The 13712-nt window shown below is 46.1% G+C and overlaps 1 protein-coding gene across 2 annotated transcripts; it reads right to left on the reverse strand.

Moving 5' to 3' along the window:
- Positions 1-2000: 2000 nt before the first annotated feature.
- CABP5 (calcium binding protein 5) lies at positions 2001-11121 on the reverse strand. Of its 2 annotated transcripts, XM_007463294.1 has the most exons (7): positions 10937-10987; positions 9525-9527; positions 8865-8895; positions 8221-8364; positions 7154-7263; positions 4451-4598; positions 2001-2026 (listed from the first exon to the last, which is right to left on the reverse strand). In XM_007463294.1, exons 1-7 carry the CDS (start codon positions 10985-10987, stop codon positions 2001-2003), a joined length of 513 nt encoding a protein of 170 aa, XP_007463356.1. The 2 variants fall into 2 exon arrangements, with proteins under 2 accessions (XP_007463356.1, XP_007463355.1); XM_007463293.1 differs by lacking the exon at positions 9525-9527 and having other exon boundaries at positions 10937-11121.
- Between the last annotated feature and the right edge of the window lie 2591 nt (positions 11122-13712).

The raw sequence follows: 13712 nt of genomic DNA on the forward strand, positions 1-13712 counted from the left end.
TACTCTGTAGTGGTGGTGCGCGGGCTTCTCATTGTGGTGGCTTCTCTTATTGCGGAGCGTCGGCTCTAGGCGCGTGGGCTTCGGTAGTTGTGGCACGTGGACTCAGTAGTTGTGGCTCATAGGCTCTAGAGCGCAGGCTCAGTAGTTGTGGTGCAAGGGCTTAGCTGCTTCGCGGCATGTGGGATCTTCCCGGACGGGGGCACGAACCCGTGTCCCCTGCATCGGCAGGCGGACTCTCAAACACTGCACCACCAGGGAAGCCCCGACATTTTTTTTAAATGCTGGAAAAGAGGTCCCCAGGGAATTCCTTGGCAGTCCAGTGGTTAGGACTCTGCGTTTCCACTGCAGGGGACATGGGTTCAATCCCTGGTCGGAGAAGTAAGATCCCACAATCCGCCTGGTGCGGCCAAAAAAAAAAAAAGAATTAAAAAGAAAATCCCCAAACATGCTTAAGACATATAAATGGGGGCAAAATTCTGCCCAAAGTACATATACAGACACAATCAGGGCCGAGAGATAGTTAATTCCATATCACTGTTTTGAACAAAGAATGCAACCCCTGCTTTTTTTTTTTTTTAATAAATTTATTTATTTATTTATTTTTGGCTGCATTGGGTCTTTGTTGCAGTGCGCGGGCTTCTCATTGCGGTGGCTTCTCCTGTTGCAGAGCACGGGCTCTAGGTGTGCGGGCTTCAGTAGTTGTGGCACGCGGGCTCGGTAGCTGTGGCTCGCGGGATCTAGAGCGCAGGTTCAGTAGTTGTGGCGCAAGGGCTCAGTTGCTGCGCAGCATGTGGGATCTTCCCGGACCAGGGCTCGAACCAGTGTCCCCTGCGTTGGCAGGTGGATTCTTAACCACTGCGCCACCAGGGAAGCCCTGGTTCCACTTTTTTAAATTTAAATTAAAATTTTAGAAAAGGAGGCTATTGAACCAGGTGACCCATTCTCTATGTCTACTTAATGGCCTTCAAAAGTGAGAAAAACTCGGAGGAAGGTGTCAAATGAACTCTTTATTCGGAGGACCTTTGAGTTACTGAAGTGTCCTGCTAGCAGGCAGAGGTAAGGAGGAATATATCTTTCCAGTTTCCCAGCACAGATCAGGGTCAGGGGGTGAGGGATGGAATCGAACAGAGGGAACCTCCCTGAGCAGCCCAGGGCAGAGCCACGCAGAGGCAGGGGGCTCCCAGGAATGGCTTTGCGGGACCGGCTGAGCCCCAGGATTTGGAAGAACCCATCCTCTCTCTCCGCACGATGTCATTTCGAGGGGGATGCAGATGTCATTTCGAGGGGGATTAATTCCCGGGGGGATCAGCTTGCTCTAAACCTTGATAATCCAGATCTGTGATTTAATTCAGTGGCCTGAGTATCTGACACAAGGAGAAGGAAGTAGGAGGCTAGAGAGATAAAAACAGACTGTGTTTCCAAGAAATCAAGGAGGGGTGGTTGTGGGGCGGTAATCTCACTTGGATGCCTCTTTAATTAACCAGTTCCATGCCCAGTCTTATCAAGAACGCTGTTTCTAACCTCATGATTGACATGCCTCCTTCTGCTGAGAGAAAGAAACTGAGGAGATTTGAAGCATTTGAAGCAAGAAGGGGGAATGCTAGACTCTGTGCTGAACTCTTTGAGTCTAACAGGGGAAGAGAGTCCTTTAACCCAGAGGAACTGCGGGAAGAGACTCTGGCAGGTTATAGGGATTTAGGATTACGTAAAGTTCAAAGATGTCGTTAGTCTTTGGAATTTGGGGAGCGGCAACTAGACTGTTCTGTTCACATTTCCACACGCAGACTCTTCCTTCTTAAACTAGTTCCAGAGATGTAACCCCTACCCCATCTAACCCCTACGATAGCCAAAGCTATCGTTTCTAGTCTAACCTCAATCCATAGCGCTGCAATGCCAGTCTCCCACCCTCTCTCCTTTGAGGGCCCATGGGGATGTGGTCCTCCACTAGGGTTTGATCCATGGTGACCAGGTGGAGAGTGACGTGGGATTCCAGAACCTCCTCAACGAGACATCATCTTCACAAACTCTGCAAAACCAAAATTTCCGGTGAGGCACCTCTTTGTTGGGTTTTTTTTTTAAATTCATTTGCTTTTTAAAATAATTTTTTTATTGGAGTATAGTTGATTTACAATGTTGTGTTAGTTTCAGGTGTACAACAAAGTGATTCAGTTATACATACAGATATATTCATTCTTTTTCAGATTCTTTTCCCTTTAGATTATTACAGAACATTGAGTTCCCTGTGCTATGCAGTAGGTCCTTGTTGTTTACGTATAGTTGAAATGTTGTGTTAGTTTCAGGTGTACAACAAAGTGATTCAGTTATACATACAGATATATTCATTCTTTTTCAGATTCTTTTCCCTTTAGATTATTACAGAACATTGAGTTCCCTGTGCTATGCAGTAGGTCCTTGTTGTTTACCTCTTTTATATATAGTAATGTGTGTGTTTGTTAATCCCAAGCTCCTAATTTATCCCTCCCCCCTCAGTGAGGTACCTATTTGTAAGAGTGGCTGCCATTATTTTTTCCAGCCTTTACTATGTGTCAGGAACCACTGGTGATCTTTGGGAAATTAATAACTTGACCCCTCTATGCCTTGATTTCTTCATCTACAAAATGGGAATCATAGGATTGCTATTTACCTTCTATGATTTTTAAGATGGTTAAACAATATAATGCTTAGAAGACACAGTCGGTGTTCAATAAATAGTCATTATGAGTCTCTGATTTCAACTTTTCAACCGATCTTGGAGGAGTAAGTACCGTTTTACAGTTAAGCAAACTGAGGCGGGTGAGGTTGACCAACATGGCTGAGATCACGTGGATGGTGAATGGAGAACCCTGGAATGAACCCAGGCGGTACTTGACTTTGCTGGGACTCAATGTCAGGTGGACTTATTGGTCCCACCCAGGTCCTGAGGCCCCTCTGTCCTTCCCTTGCCTGTGGTTGGCTTGAGGAACTATTGCCTCAAACCACCGTACCCCTCCCAGATTTTCATTGATGCCTACTCTGCACCTGAGCCTGGCTAGATCCAGCAGGCATCCAGCAAACATTTGCTATGTCGCAGCCATGCAACAAACATCTACTAAGTTTCTATGCTGGGAATTTCACAGCAGAGATGGGTTAAAGCTCCCTCTGCCCCACAGAAATTCACAACCCAGGAGGCAAATGTAACTCAAGGTCTGCAGTCATAACTTCCTTTGGAGAGGAAGAGAAAAATCCCTGTAAGTCTTCACAGCTGGGACTACTACACCAGATAAGGATGAAGGGAAGCTTCTTAGCAGAGGTTGCACTGGCATGAACTCCTGAGAGATGGATAGGATTTGAAAATGCATTGATAACATGGGAAAGGTGTGGTAGGAGAACACAGAGCAGTACCAAGTGTGCACTTGGAAGGAATATCAGGGAGAAAGGAACAGAAGTTGGAGAACACAGAGCAGTACCAAGTGTGCACCAGAGCATAAAAATTCAGAGTGGTTGTAGATGATAGAGGCTGGGTGGGTGGGTAACTGGGGCAGCATCCTGGATGCACTTGAATATCAGACTAAGAATTTGAACCAGAGAATGTCACGATGAGAACTTGACGTGCCCTATTGATGTCTCCCACAGAAATGATCCCCCCTCCCATCCGCTCAAGACTCCAATATTTCTCATTTATCCAATCACTCAAAACACATGTGCTGAGCTCTCTGCTAGGAATTGGGGTATAAATGATGAAAGATTTAATCTGTGGCCTCAGAAGGAAACAGGCAATCAACGACTGGAAGCTATTGTGATGTCATGTGCCAGTATCACTGCAGAGGCATGCGTGGGTGTTACGGGGGCACCGAGGGATGCCGAGCCTGGTAAGAAGGATGGGGCCCCAACTAGGGGCATAACTAAGACTTAGCCAGAGGAAAGAGGAAAGGGTTTTACAGACAGGACATGAGCAATGACAGCAAGGTGTCCTTAGTGCATGATTTCTTTTAGTTTTTCTCTAAAACTGGGGAGAAAGGTATCATCTTTACTCCCATTTTGCAGATGTGAAAACTGACACTAAAAGAGAGGAAGTGACTAGGATAAGGCCACATAGTAAGAGGTGATCCTGAATTTGAAACCCATGAATCTGACCCCAGCATCCCAGTGGCTAACTAATCCACTCTCCTTCTGATGGGACATTTTTTTCCTATGATAAAGGCATCCAGGGAACAAAGAAGGGATGGGAGAGGTGGAGTAGGAATGGGCTTCTGGACAGGGTGTTCCAAGGAGTGGCCAAGACAGAAACAAGGAGAGGTGAGAGGCACTGAGCTCTTGGAAATGACATGGGCAGAAAGGGATGAAACAAACACCTCCAAAATCTAACCCCCCTCCTCCAACCTCAAACTGGGGGAAGAGTGAGAAGGAATGGCCGACTTGCAAAAAAAACACACTGGGGAGGATGGAGGTGGCTGCCCCTATACAACATCACCTTCAAAGTCGACGGTGCCATCTCCATTAATGTCAGCTTCCTGGACAACCTCGGAGATCTCCTGGGGAGTGAGCTTGTCTCCCAGGAGCCTCTGCATGGCCTGCTGCAGCTCGCCCAGGGTGATCTCCCCGTCTCCGTTGGCATCAAACTGAATTGGAGCACAGGCGATAATATTAGCAACAATGACCGCAATAATAATAATAGCACTGTTTATTGATCACTTACTGTGTTATCCTCTAAAAGTCAGCTCCTTGAAGGCAGGTTCAGGGAGTCTGGTTCCTTGTTCCATGCTTAGCCCTCCCTATGCTGCACACCTTTAACTAATCCACTAGAAAGTCTTAGAACATAAGTTCTATGTCCAAACATATCTGGGAGCCAACTGCCCTTCTCCAGCTACATCGATGCTAACTAACCTGGTTCAAACCACAATCATCTTGTGCCTGATTATGGCGACAGCCTCCTACTTGGTCTTCCAGCTCCCACTGTGGTCCTACATAATCTGTCCTCCACACGTTGGGACTTGACATTCGTGTTCATTTAAAACACCAATCAGATCTTGCCCCTCCCTGGCTTAAAGTCCTCCGGTGGCTTCCTATCCCACTCAGAAGAAAATCCTGACACCGCTCCGTGACACGCAAACTCCTATGGGATGGGGTCCTGCTTTCAGCAACTCTTGTTTATTTCATGCCACTCTCTCTGGCTCATGCCTCTCCAAGTACTCCAGGCTTCTTGCTCTTCCTCAGACATGCCTTCCTGCCTTTCAGTGTTTGTACCTGCTGCTTTCTAATCCTGGGATGTGATTTCCCCTAGAGCAGTGCACTGCCCAAAGGAAATACAATGTGAACCTCATGGGTAATTAAAATTTTTCTAACAGCCTCCTACCGCCACATACACAAATTTTAAGGGAACAAGTGAAATTAATTTTTTATAATTGATTTTACTTAATCTAGCTAATATATCATTTTAAAAATTTAAAATGTAAGCAATTTAAAAACTGATTTAACCATGTAATCAATTTAAAAATTATTAATGAACTATGTTACATTCTCTTTTTTTTTCTGGGATCAAACCATTTTATTTACCCAACGTCCTCCTGGCCGGGATCTCTCCAGCTTCACAGTCACTGAAAAGCTGTTATATTCTTTTTATGCATACTGGATTTCATAAGACTTAGTATAATACCATGCTAAGGATTTACTTAGTATGTCCTTAGCATGGTTAGTTAACACACCTACCCTCCAAAGATACTTAAACTAAGCTACTAAATCTTAATCCAGCGTGTATTTTATACTCACAGCACGTCTCAATTCAGACACTAAATGTTATCAGAAATACTTGATCTGCATGTAGGGTTCATGAGTATATAGTTGAAAAGGTAGATTTGCATTCCCAAGTTGTTCCAAATGAAAGCTTTCCAATAATTGCATTGAGTATTCATTTTTAGACTCAAATGAATTGAAATTATATTCAATTGAATACAAATGGAAATTAATTTAATTGAAACTAATCAAAATTAAATACAATTATGTGTATACAACGGAATATTACTCAGCCATAAAAACGAAAAAGACAAATATCATGTGATGTCACTTATATGTGGAATCTAAAATACGACACAGATGAACATATCTATGAAACAAAAACAGACTCGAAGACATAGGGAACAGACCTGTGGTTGCCAAGGGGGAGGGGGTTGGGGAGGGAAGGATTGGGGGTTTGGGATTAGCAGATGCAAACTGTTATATAAAGGATGGATAAACAAGGTCCTACTGTATGGCACGGGGAACAATATTCAATATTCTGTGATAAACCATAATGGAAAAGAACAGGAAAAGGAATGTCTATATATGTATAACTGAATCGTTGTGCCGTACAGCAGAAATTAACACAACATTGTAAATCAACTATACTTTAAAACTTGTTTAAATTTTTAAAAATTAAATACAATTAAAAATTCAGTTCCTCAGTCACACAAGCCACATTTCAGGCCAGCGGCTACCACTGTGGACAGAGCATTTTCATGATCACAGGAAGTTCTGTTGGACGATGCAGCTCTAGATCTTTACATGAAGCTGAGACAGAAAACCACACAGCTAGTAGGTAGAGATCTTCCTGGGATTTGGACCCATGTTTGCCTGACTCCAGGGTGTCCCCTTCCCAACACTATACTCTTCTTTATTTTTGCCTCACGTAGCTGAAAGCTCTCTGAGAGAGAAGAGCATTTTATCAAGGAATCTAAGTGAATTTCAGCAAGCCCCTTACCCTCCCTGCATCTCATCTTTTTAAAGCATCCCTACAACAAGTAGTTTCAACCAGATGATGTCTTGCAGCTTCTTTCTGGGATCTCAAATTCTTGGATTCCCTCTTCCTATTACAGGCATGAGGATCAGAGGTTCTAGCATGTGTTTTGTAGATTGCAGGATCTTGGATAAGGTACGCAATTTCCACGAGCCTCAGTTTCCTCATATGTAGTATTGGGATACATGACTACATACTCCTAATGTTATTTGTGAGGACAAAATTAGATGAAATAGGTAGAGGACCTTGTCCATCGCAGGTGCTTGAAATATGTTATTTCCCTTCCCTATAAATCCCACCATAGTTAGAAAAAATAACTGGTTTTGGTGGGCTCTGTCCATGGTTAATGGCTAATCATAGACCTCTTGGGTCTCTCTCAACCATCTCCAACATTATGAAACTTACTTCCTTGAAAGCATCTCGCATCTCCTGGACACCAATCATCCCAGCTGTTTCTGCAAGCAATTTGGGGGCCATCAGCTCCACAAAATCGTCAAAATCTACACGGCCGCCCACTGAGGACAGAAGAGGCAGGTCTAGTGAGATTCCATATGCCCCCAACCCTCCATTACCTCACTTTGCCCTTCAACTCTGTTCAAGAAATAGATCTGCTCCAATCTCTCTGCCTTCTAAGAGCTCCCTTTCTTAGCCAACTCATGCCCTCTTGTCCCTCTCATCTGAACAGGAGTGGATGGGGTGCCGTATGGTGGAAGTAACTAACTGTTGGTGTGACCTTGAGAAAATCTCTTAATTGGTTCAGATCTAGGTTCCCTCATCTGCAGATCTGGAGAAGGGAGAGTATGAATTAAATGAGCACTAAATCCCTTCCAGATATGAATACTATCACCTCCTTGAATTCAGCATTGTTTACTCAGTAACATGCCCAGAAGCAAACCCCGTAGCAATTTTATCCCAGCTTCGATGACAAAATCAGCTTGTCTCCATCTAAAAACCCATCTTTTTTGTAACATTATTCACCAACATCAGGCTCCAACTCCAAGTTTGTTTCCAGCATCAAATACAGCTCCAATGTTGCCCTCCACTGACGAATCATAGTGGTGATAGTAATAACTTACACTTAATAAGCATTTACTAGAGGCTAAACCTTTACCTGTATTAACATCTTTATCCCTTCCTTTCTACAATCCCACAAGGTAAGGAGTGATATCATCTTCGCTGAGTGGATGGGGAAACTGAGACTCAAGAGTGGGGGCTAACTCCACTTCTTATATGACTACAGTTAGTAAATAACAGAACTGGGACTTGAACCCAAATCTATCCCTAAAAGTCACGCTTTTAACCACTTCAAGTGTTGCCTCCCTAAGTAGAGTCTGAACTGTTTCCTTCCAGACTTCTAGCCCCTCTTCCCTCCTCCCTATCTCCAACTCTACTCTCAACCTCCATATATCCTTCCTAATTCCACCCTTAGCCCTCCCCTAAGCCCAGTCATTCCTCCCACTCCCTGGCCTCACAGTTCAAGTGGATTTGCTGGCCCAGTTCAATCAGTTCCATCTCCGTGGGCATGTAACCCATTGTCCTCATGAGATTCCCCAAATCCTTACAAGAGATGAACCCATCTCGGTCCTTGTCAAACTCAAGAAATGCTTCCCGGAGCTCTGAAAGTTAAGAGAGAAGAACTTTGGGGACGTTGAAACAGTCACTGGGGAAGAGTAGCATCCCTTGAAACTATCAATGAGGCACTGACTAAAGACTCCTCAAAAAAGAATACATTATAAAATTTTTTAAAAGGAGTGATGTATGAAATGTGTTAGCAAAAAGAATAGTTCCTGAGACCACTAAACGATAGCACTGAAGTCCTTCACATTTTTGGGTTTAGTTATGGGAAACTTCGAAAGTACCAAGAGAAAAAAACAAGAAGTTTGGACTCATCCTAAAACTCAGACATCATCTGTGGGTCTCTGAGACACCTGGGCATGGGGATGGTTTCTAAACACTTGGGAAAGTACTTAAACTACCACAAAATCACAGTTGAGTGGGAAGAGAGTATGATGTAAAATTTTCATGTCAAGGGGTTTATATTGAAATGCACAAAGGAACGGAGAGCAGGTAAGTGGGTGGATGGCCAAGTGGGGGCATTTAGGGGAGAGAGCTTTACCTTCAATCTCATCTGGTCCCAGTGGCCTTTCCTAGAAAGGAATGCAGGGAGCAGGGGATTTGGAGAGAGGATCAGGGATCCACATTCACTTCTTGAAACACATCTCATCCTCATCCTTTCCTGTTTCTCTTCCCTTCTTGCTCCCGTCTACCCCTCTCACCTTCTTTCTCCCATCTCCTGATTCCCATTCCATGGCTATTTGTTCCTCCTGTTTTTCCTCACCCCTTCTCATTTCCTCTCACCCATCCTTGAATCTTGGTCTCTCTCTTCCTGCCTTTCCCAAATAGACATCCATCCTGTTGTGCTGAAATGGGTCCTGGAGGCCATGGAATCCAATCCCCTTCTCCAGATGAAGAAAGCCAGACTTAGAATCACAGCTCACATAATTAGTTTGCTGACTGTGCCAGGATTCCACAATCATTTCATTTAAACTTCTTTGAGGTAGAGCCAAATATCATTCCCATTTATTTAAGAGGAAGTCGAGGGACAGAGAGGTTAAGGAACCTGCCTGAGGTCACACAGCTCATAAGTGGCAGATCCCCTCCCAAAGCGGGGAGATGTTAAATCATTCCTTTGAGGTCATGCAGAAATTCAGGTGCATTGAGAGCTGGGATTTGAATGCAGGTCTGCCAGGTCAGAATTCTTTCTACTATACCCCACTGGCTGTTTTTCCACCTGCCTCCATGCTTTCTCTCAAGGGTTAGAATCCTTTGGCTGTGGGAGCTGTGTTCAGTGGCACCCAGGCAGGATGATCACTGCCAGCATGACCAATTCCTAAAACCTTTAATGTTGCCTCCACCTGGACATAACTGAAGGGTCAGTTGAGTACATGGCACATCACCTGGAAAATTCCATCAACCCCTGGCCTCTGTCACCCCCTTTTCTCCCTTTATCCTTGGAGATTTTCCCCCAGCTTCTCTTTCTTACTATCCCCTTCTCCCCAGATCTCTCTCAATCTTTCTCTCTCTCTCATGATCTTAAAAACTAACAAGTAAAATCATGCCCGTTGGGGCTTCCCTGGTGGCGCGGTGGTTGAGAGTCCGTCTGCCGATGCAGGGGACACGGGTTCCTGCCCCAGTCTGGGAGGATCCCACATGCCACGGAGCGGCTGGGCCCGTGAGCCATGGCCGCTGAGCTTATGCGTCTGGAGCCTGTGCTCCGCACCGGGAGAGGCCACAAGAGTGAGAGGCCCGCGTACCGCAAAAAAAAAGAATAAAAAAATAAAAATAAAAATCATGCCCGTTGGAATCAAACAGACCTGACTCTGCCACTTACTAATTGTATAAGCTTAAAGCAAGGGACTTCATGACTCAGAGCCTTAGTATCCAGTCTGTAAAATAGGGATGAAAGTATTATGAACCTCATGAGTCATTCTGAGGATTAAGTGACATCAGGAATGCAAAGCCCTTTGCACAAGTCTGAGCACACAGCGATGACTTAATAAGTGGCATCTGGGCTTCCCTGGTGGCACAGTGGTTGAGAATATGCCTGCTAAGGCAGGGGACACGGGTTCGAGCCCTGGTCTGGGAGGATCCCACATGCCCCGGAGCAACTAGGTCCGTGAGCCACAACTACTGAGCCTGCGTGTCTGGAGCCTGTGCTCCACGACAAGAGAGGCCGCCATAGTGAGAGGCCCGCGCACCGCGATGAAGAGCGGCCCCCCGCTTGCCACAACTAGAGAAAGCCCTCGCACAGAAACGAAGACCCAACACAGTAAAAATAAATAAAAATTAATTAATAAACTCCTACCCCCAACATCTTCTTTAAAAAAAAAAAGGGGCATCTATTGTTATCAGCACCTCCAGCATCATCACCACCGTCATCACTATGGGTGTCAAAGAAAAGAATGATAATGATCATCAACAATGACCTCATCCTAGTTCCCCTTTCCTTTTTCTTTTGCTTTTTCTTCTCCTTCATCTTCCACCTTTTGGTGCTGACTTCTGATTTCACCCTCACCCATCTTACTGACCCACGTGTCCCCACGATGCTCCCCTATTGTCCCTTCTCTTCCCCGCATCCCAGCTCCCTTTGCCCTGCCCACCATCCTCCCTCATTGCCCCCAGACTCACCCGCTGTTTCTCAGCGATGCCTTTTCTTAAGAAGATGCAGGCGGGGCCCATGGGAAACTGCATGGAGGGGGCAGGGCAGAGCTCACCAGGCGCCAATCTCAAGACAGCTCCCCCCCTTCCTGTCCCCCGTGGTGGTTCAGCCTCCTTGTCTTCTCTACCACTCCTTTGCCAACTCTTCCTGCCTCTCTTGGCCTCTCCCTCGGTCACCTTGGCTCCCTTAGAGCTGTGTGACAGCTGGGTCAGAAATCTCTACTCGGGTTGGGGAGGGATCCCAGTTGTTCCTGCCTCCCCATCTGGCTTGAGAATGGAGGCGGAGCCAGTATCAGGCTCTGACCTTTTATCCCCAGAATAGAATTGGAAGGATAGTTTTGAAAATGAGGATTAGAGCAGAGGGCATCGATTCATTCAGTGTTTCAACAGGCACGTTGAGTGATCGGTCTAAGCCTGGCCTCTGCTGGCCTTTGTGTGTGTGAAGCTGGAGAGGACATCTGGCCTCCAGGAGCTCTAGGGTAAGCCAGGAATGTGTGTAAACGAGCAGAATGCAAACATTGCGTGACGACCTGACTTCAGGAATAGACATGCACAGTGGCTCCGAGGGGGGTGTTTGCCTTTCCTCTTGCTCCTCTCTTCCCTTCCTTTCTTCCTGCATAGTTCAGGGGGGAGGGGCAAGGTAGCCATCCATGCTGGTGGGGGTGGTCAGAGGCCAAGGAGGCGATAAGGGTGCCTGCACGGAATGGGGAGGGGACTGGGGGCCGTCTGTGTGGGGAACGAGACCTTAAATAGGAGAGTGGAGCAAGGGGGAGTCGCCACAATTCTTTCCACTATACCCGCCTCAGGCAGCGGGGTGGGGGGGTGGAGGTGGCATGTAGCTCCGCCCAGAGCGTCAGGGCCTCTTCCGAGGAACCCACGGAAGAGCAGCCTGGTGTGGAATCCTGGAGCATGAGCTGGGTGACGAGGATATCTACACGCAAGTCTCACATCACCTAGGGAAAAGGTTTGCACCATGAGCAGAGTGAAGGCAGCACGGTGTAGGGTGATGAAGCCAGATGGTGGCGTGAAAGGCATCCCCACAGGGGTGGGATGGCAACGGAGAAGGGAGATGGGTTACATGTGGGATTGTATTGAGGCTAATGGGAATCAGGTTGCTCGCTGTTGGGAAAGGAAGCTCCTAATACAGTATAGAAAGGGGAAAAGGTAGAATGCTCTGTGGTGTTGGATTGGAATGGGAGGGATTGGTATATACTCATGGATTTCAACTTACAGACAGGGATATACAAAGAAACAACAGACGTCACTGTGTGTGTAGGGACATGGGAACATATATTCTCTAGCTAAGAGGACACAGAAGCAGTGACACCGTAGCATTAATGAACACCTCTACCATCCAGATCCTGACTTCTAAATACCATTCTCCACTAAATAGGAACCAAGTCTCCCAGAAGCAATGGCTGATTTCATGTCTGCAGCAGGACGAGTGTTAATATTAGAAGATGAGCCTAAAATTTACATCTTGTTGTGCCATAAAGCAAGAATGTGCTCAAAGAGTTATGACGGCATGTCAAAAGAACACGGAGGTCAGCCTGAAAAAGTTCCACTGGCCATTTGAAAATTAAAACAAATTATATAGGATAAATAGGAAACCAGGAGTCCATACAAATATAGATAAGTGGAAAGTTTGATATTTACATAGCTCAAAGCACCTCCTCACAAAATACTAATCTCAAAGGACAGTCCCTTTATAGTGGGGAAACTTGGCGGACACTTTCTTTTCCTTTTTTTTTTTTTTAAAAATATTTATTTATTTATTTGGCTGTGCCGGGTCCCAGTTGCGGCACTCGGGATCCTCACTGCCGCGTGCAGGATCTTCGTTGGGGGCGTGCGGGATCCAGTTCCCTGACCAGGGATCGAACCGGGGCCCCCTGCATTGGGAGTGTGGAGTCTTAACCACTGGACCACCAGGGAAGTCCCTGGCAGACACTTTCTTTCTTTTTTAACATCTTTATTGGCGTATAATTGCTTTACAATGGTGTGTTCGTTTCTACTTTATAACAAAGTGAATCAGTTATACATATACATATGTTCCCATATCTACACTTTCTTAATTGATTAAAATGAACATCATCAGTAACATAACCAAGATGACACATTCCAATTCATATGCAATTACGAATTTTTGCTCCTGCAAACCTCCCTGGCTCCCCTCCTGCAGACTCTTCCCAGAGCCCAGCTCCAAGAATCATCTCCCCTTGATTGGTTCCAACAATTTTTAGGAGGAGGAACAGGATTTCACCAGGGGGAATATGGTCTCCGCTGCTCCCCTCAGCTCCAGGCTCATCTCTTCAGGGTCTGCGAAATCCTGCCATCAGCATGATCTTTTCACCCCTAGACCGTACTGTCGCTTCTCTGACTGCAGGATAAGGTCACACCCTCCCAGGGGCACACAGGCCGGGCTTGCCACGAGGAACTTTATTTAGTTGGGGGCTGAGTGCAGGGTCTCTTGCAGACTGCCCAGACCAAACCCTGGACCCCCATTCCCTAGATGGTAGACCTGGGGAAAGTAACTTACATCCCTGTGTCTGTGTCCTCATCTGCTTAACAGGGACAATAAAAGCACCTACCTAACGCGGTTGTCATGAGCGTCATTGATGAGTGAGGACATTCCTGCCCAGCCCTGGCAGAGGGACATGGCAGCCCTGGCTGGTTGAGTGTGTTCACAGGGGCCCTGCAGGGGCATGGGGAGGAAGGGCATGTCCCTGGCCCCTCTTTCCTCAGGAAG

The sequence above is a fragment of the Lipotes vexillifer genome, unplaced genomic scaffold (genome assembly GCF_000442215.2).
Source record: "Lipotes vexillifer unplaced genomic scaffold, Lipotes_vexillifer_v1.1 scaffold802, whole genome shotgun sequence".
Classification (NCBI taxonomy): Eukaryota; Metazoa; Chordata; class Mammalia; order Artiodactyla; family Lipotidae; genus Lipotes; species Lipotes vexillifer.

Bases quoted from the DNA above. Each gene is read 5' to 3' on its own strand.
- CABP5 (XM_007463293.1), bottom strand. From the start codon at position 10,999: ATGCAGTTTCCCATGGGCCCCGCCTGCATCTTCTTAAGAAAAGGCATC. The intron at 8,365-8,864 runs GTAAAGCTCTCT...CTTAACTTTCAG, and splicing joins GGGACCAGATGAGATTGAAG to AGCTCCGGGAAGCATTTCTT. The intron at 7,264-8,220 runs GTGAGGCCAGGG...TTCTGTCCTCAG, and splicing joins CCAGCAAATCCACTTGAACT to TGGGCGGCCGTGTAGATTTT.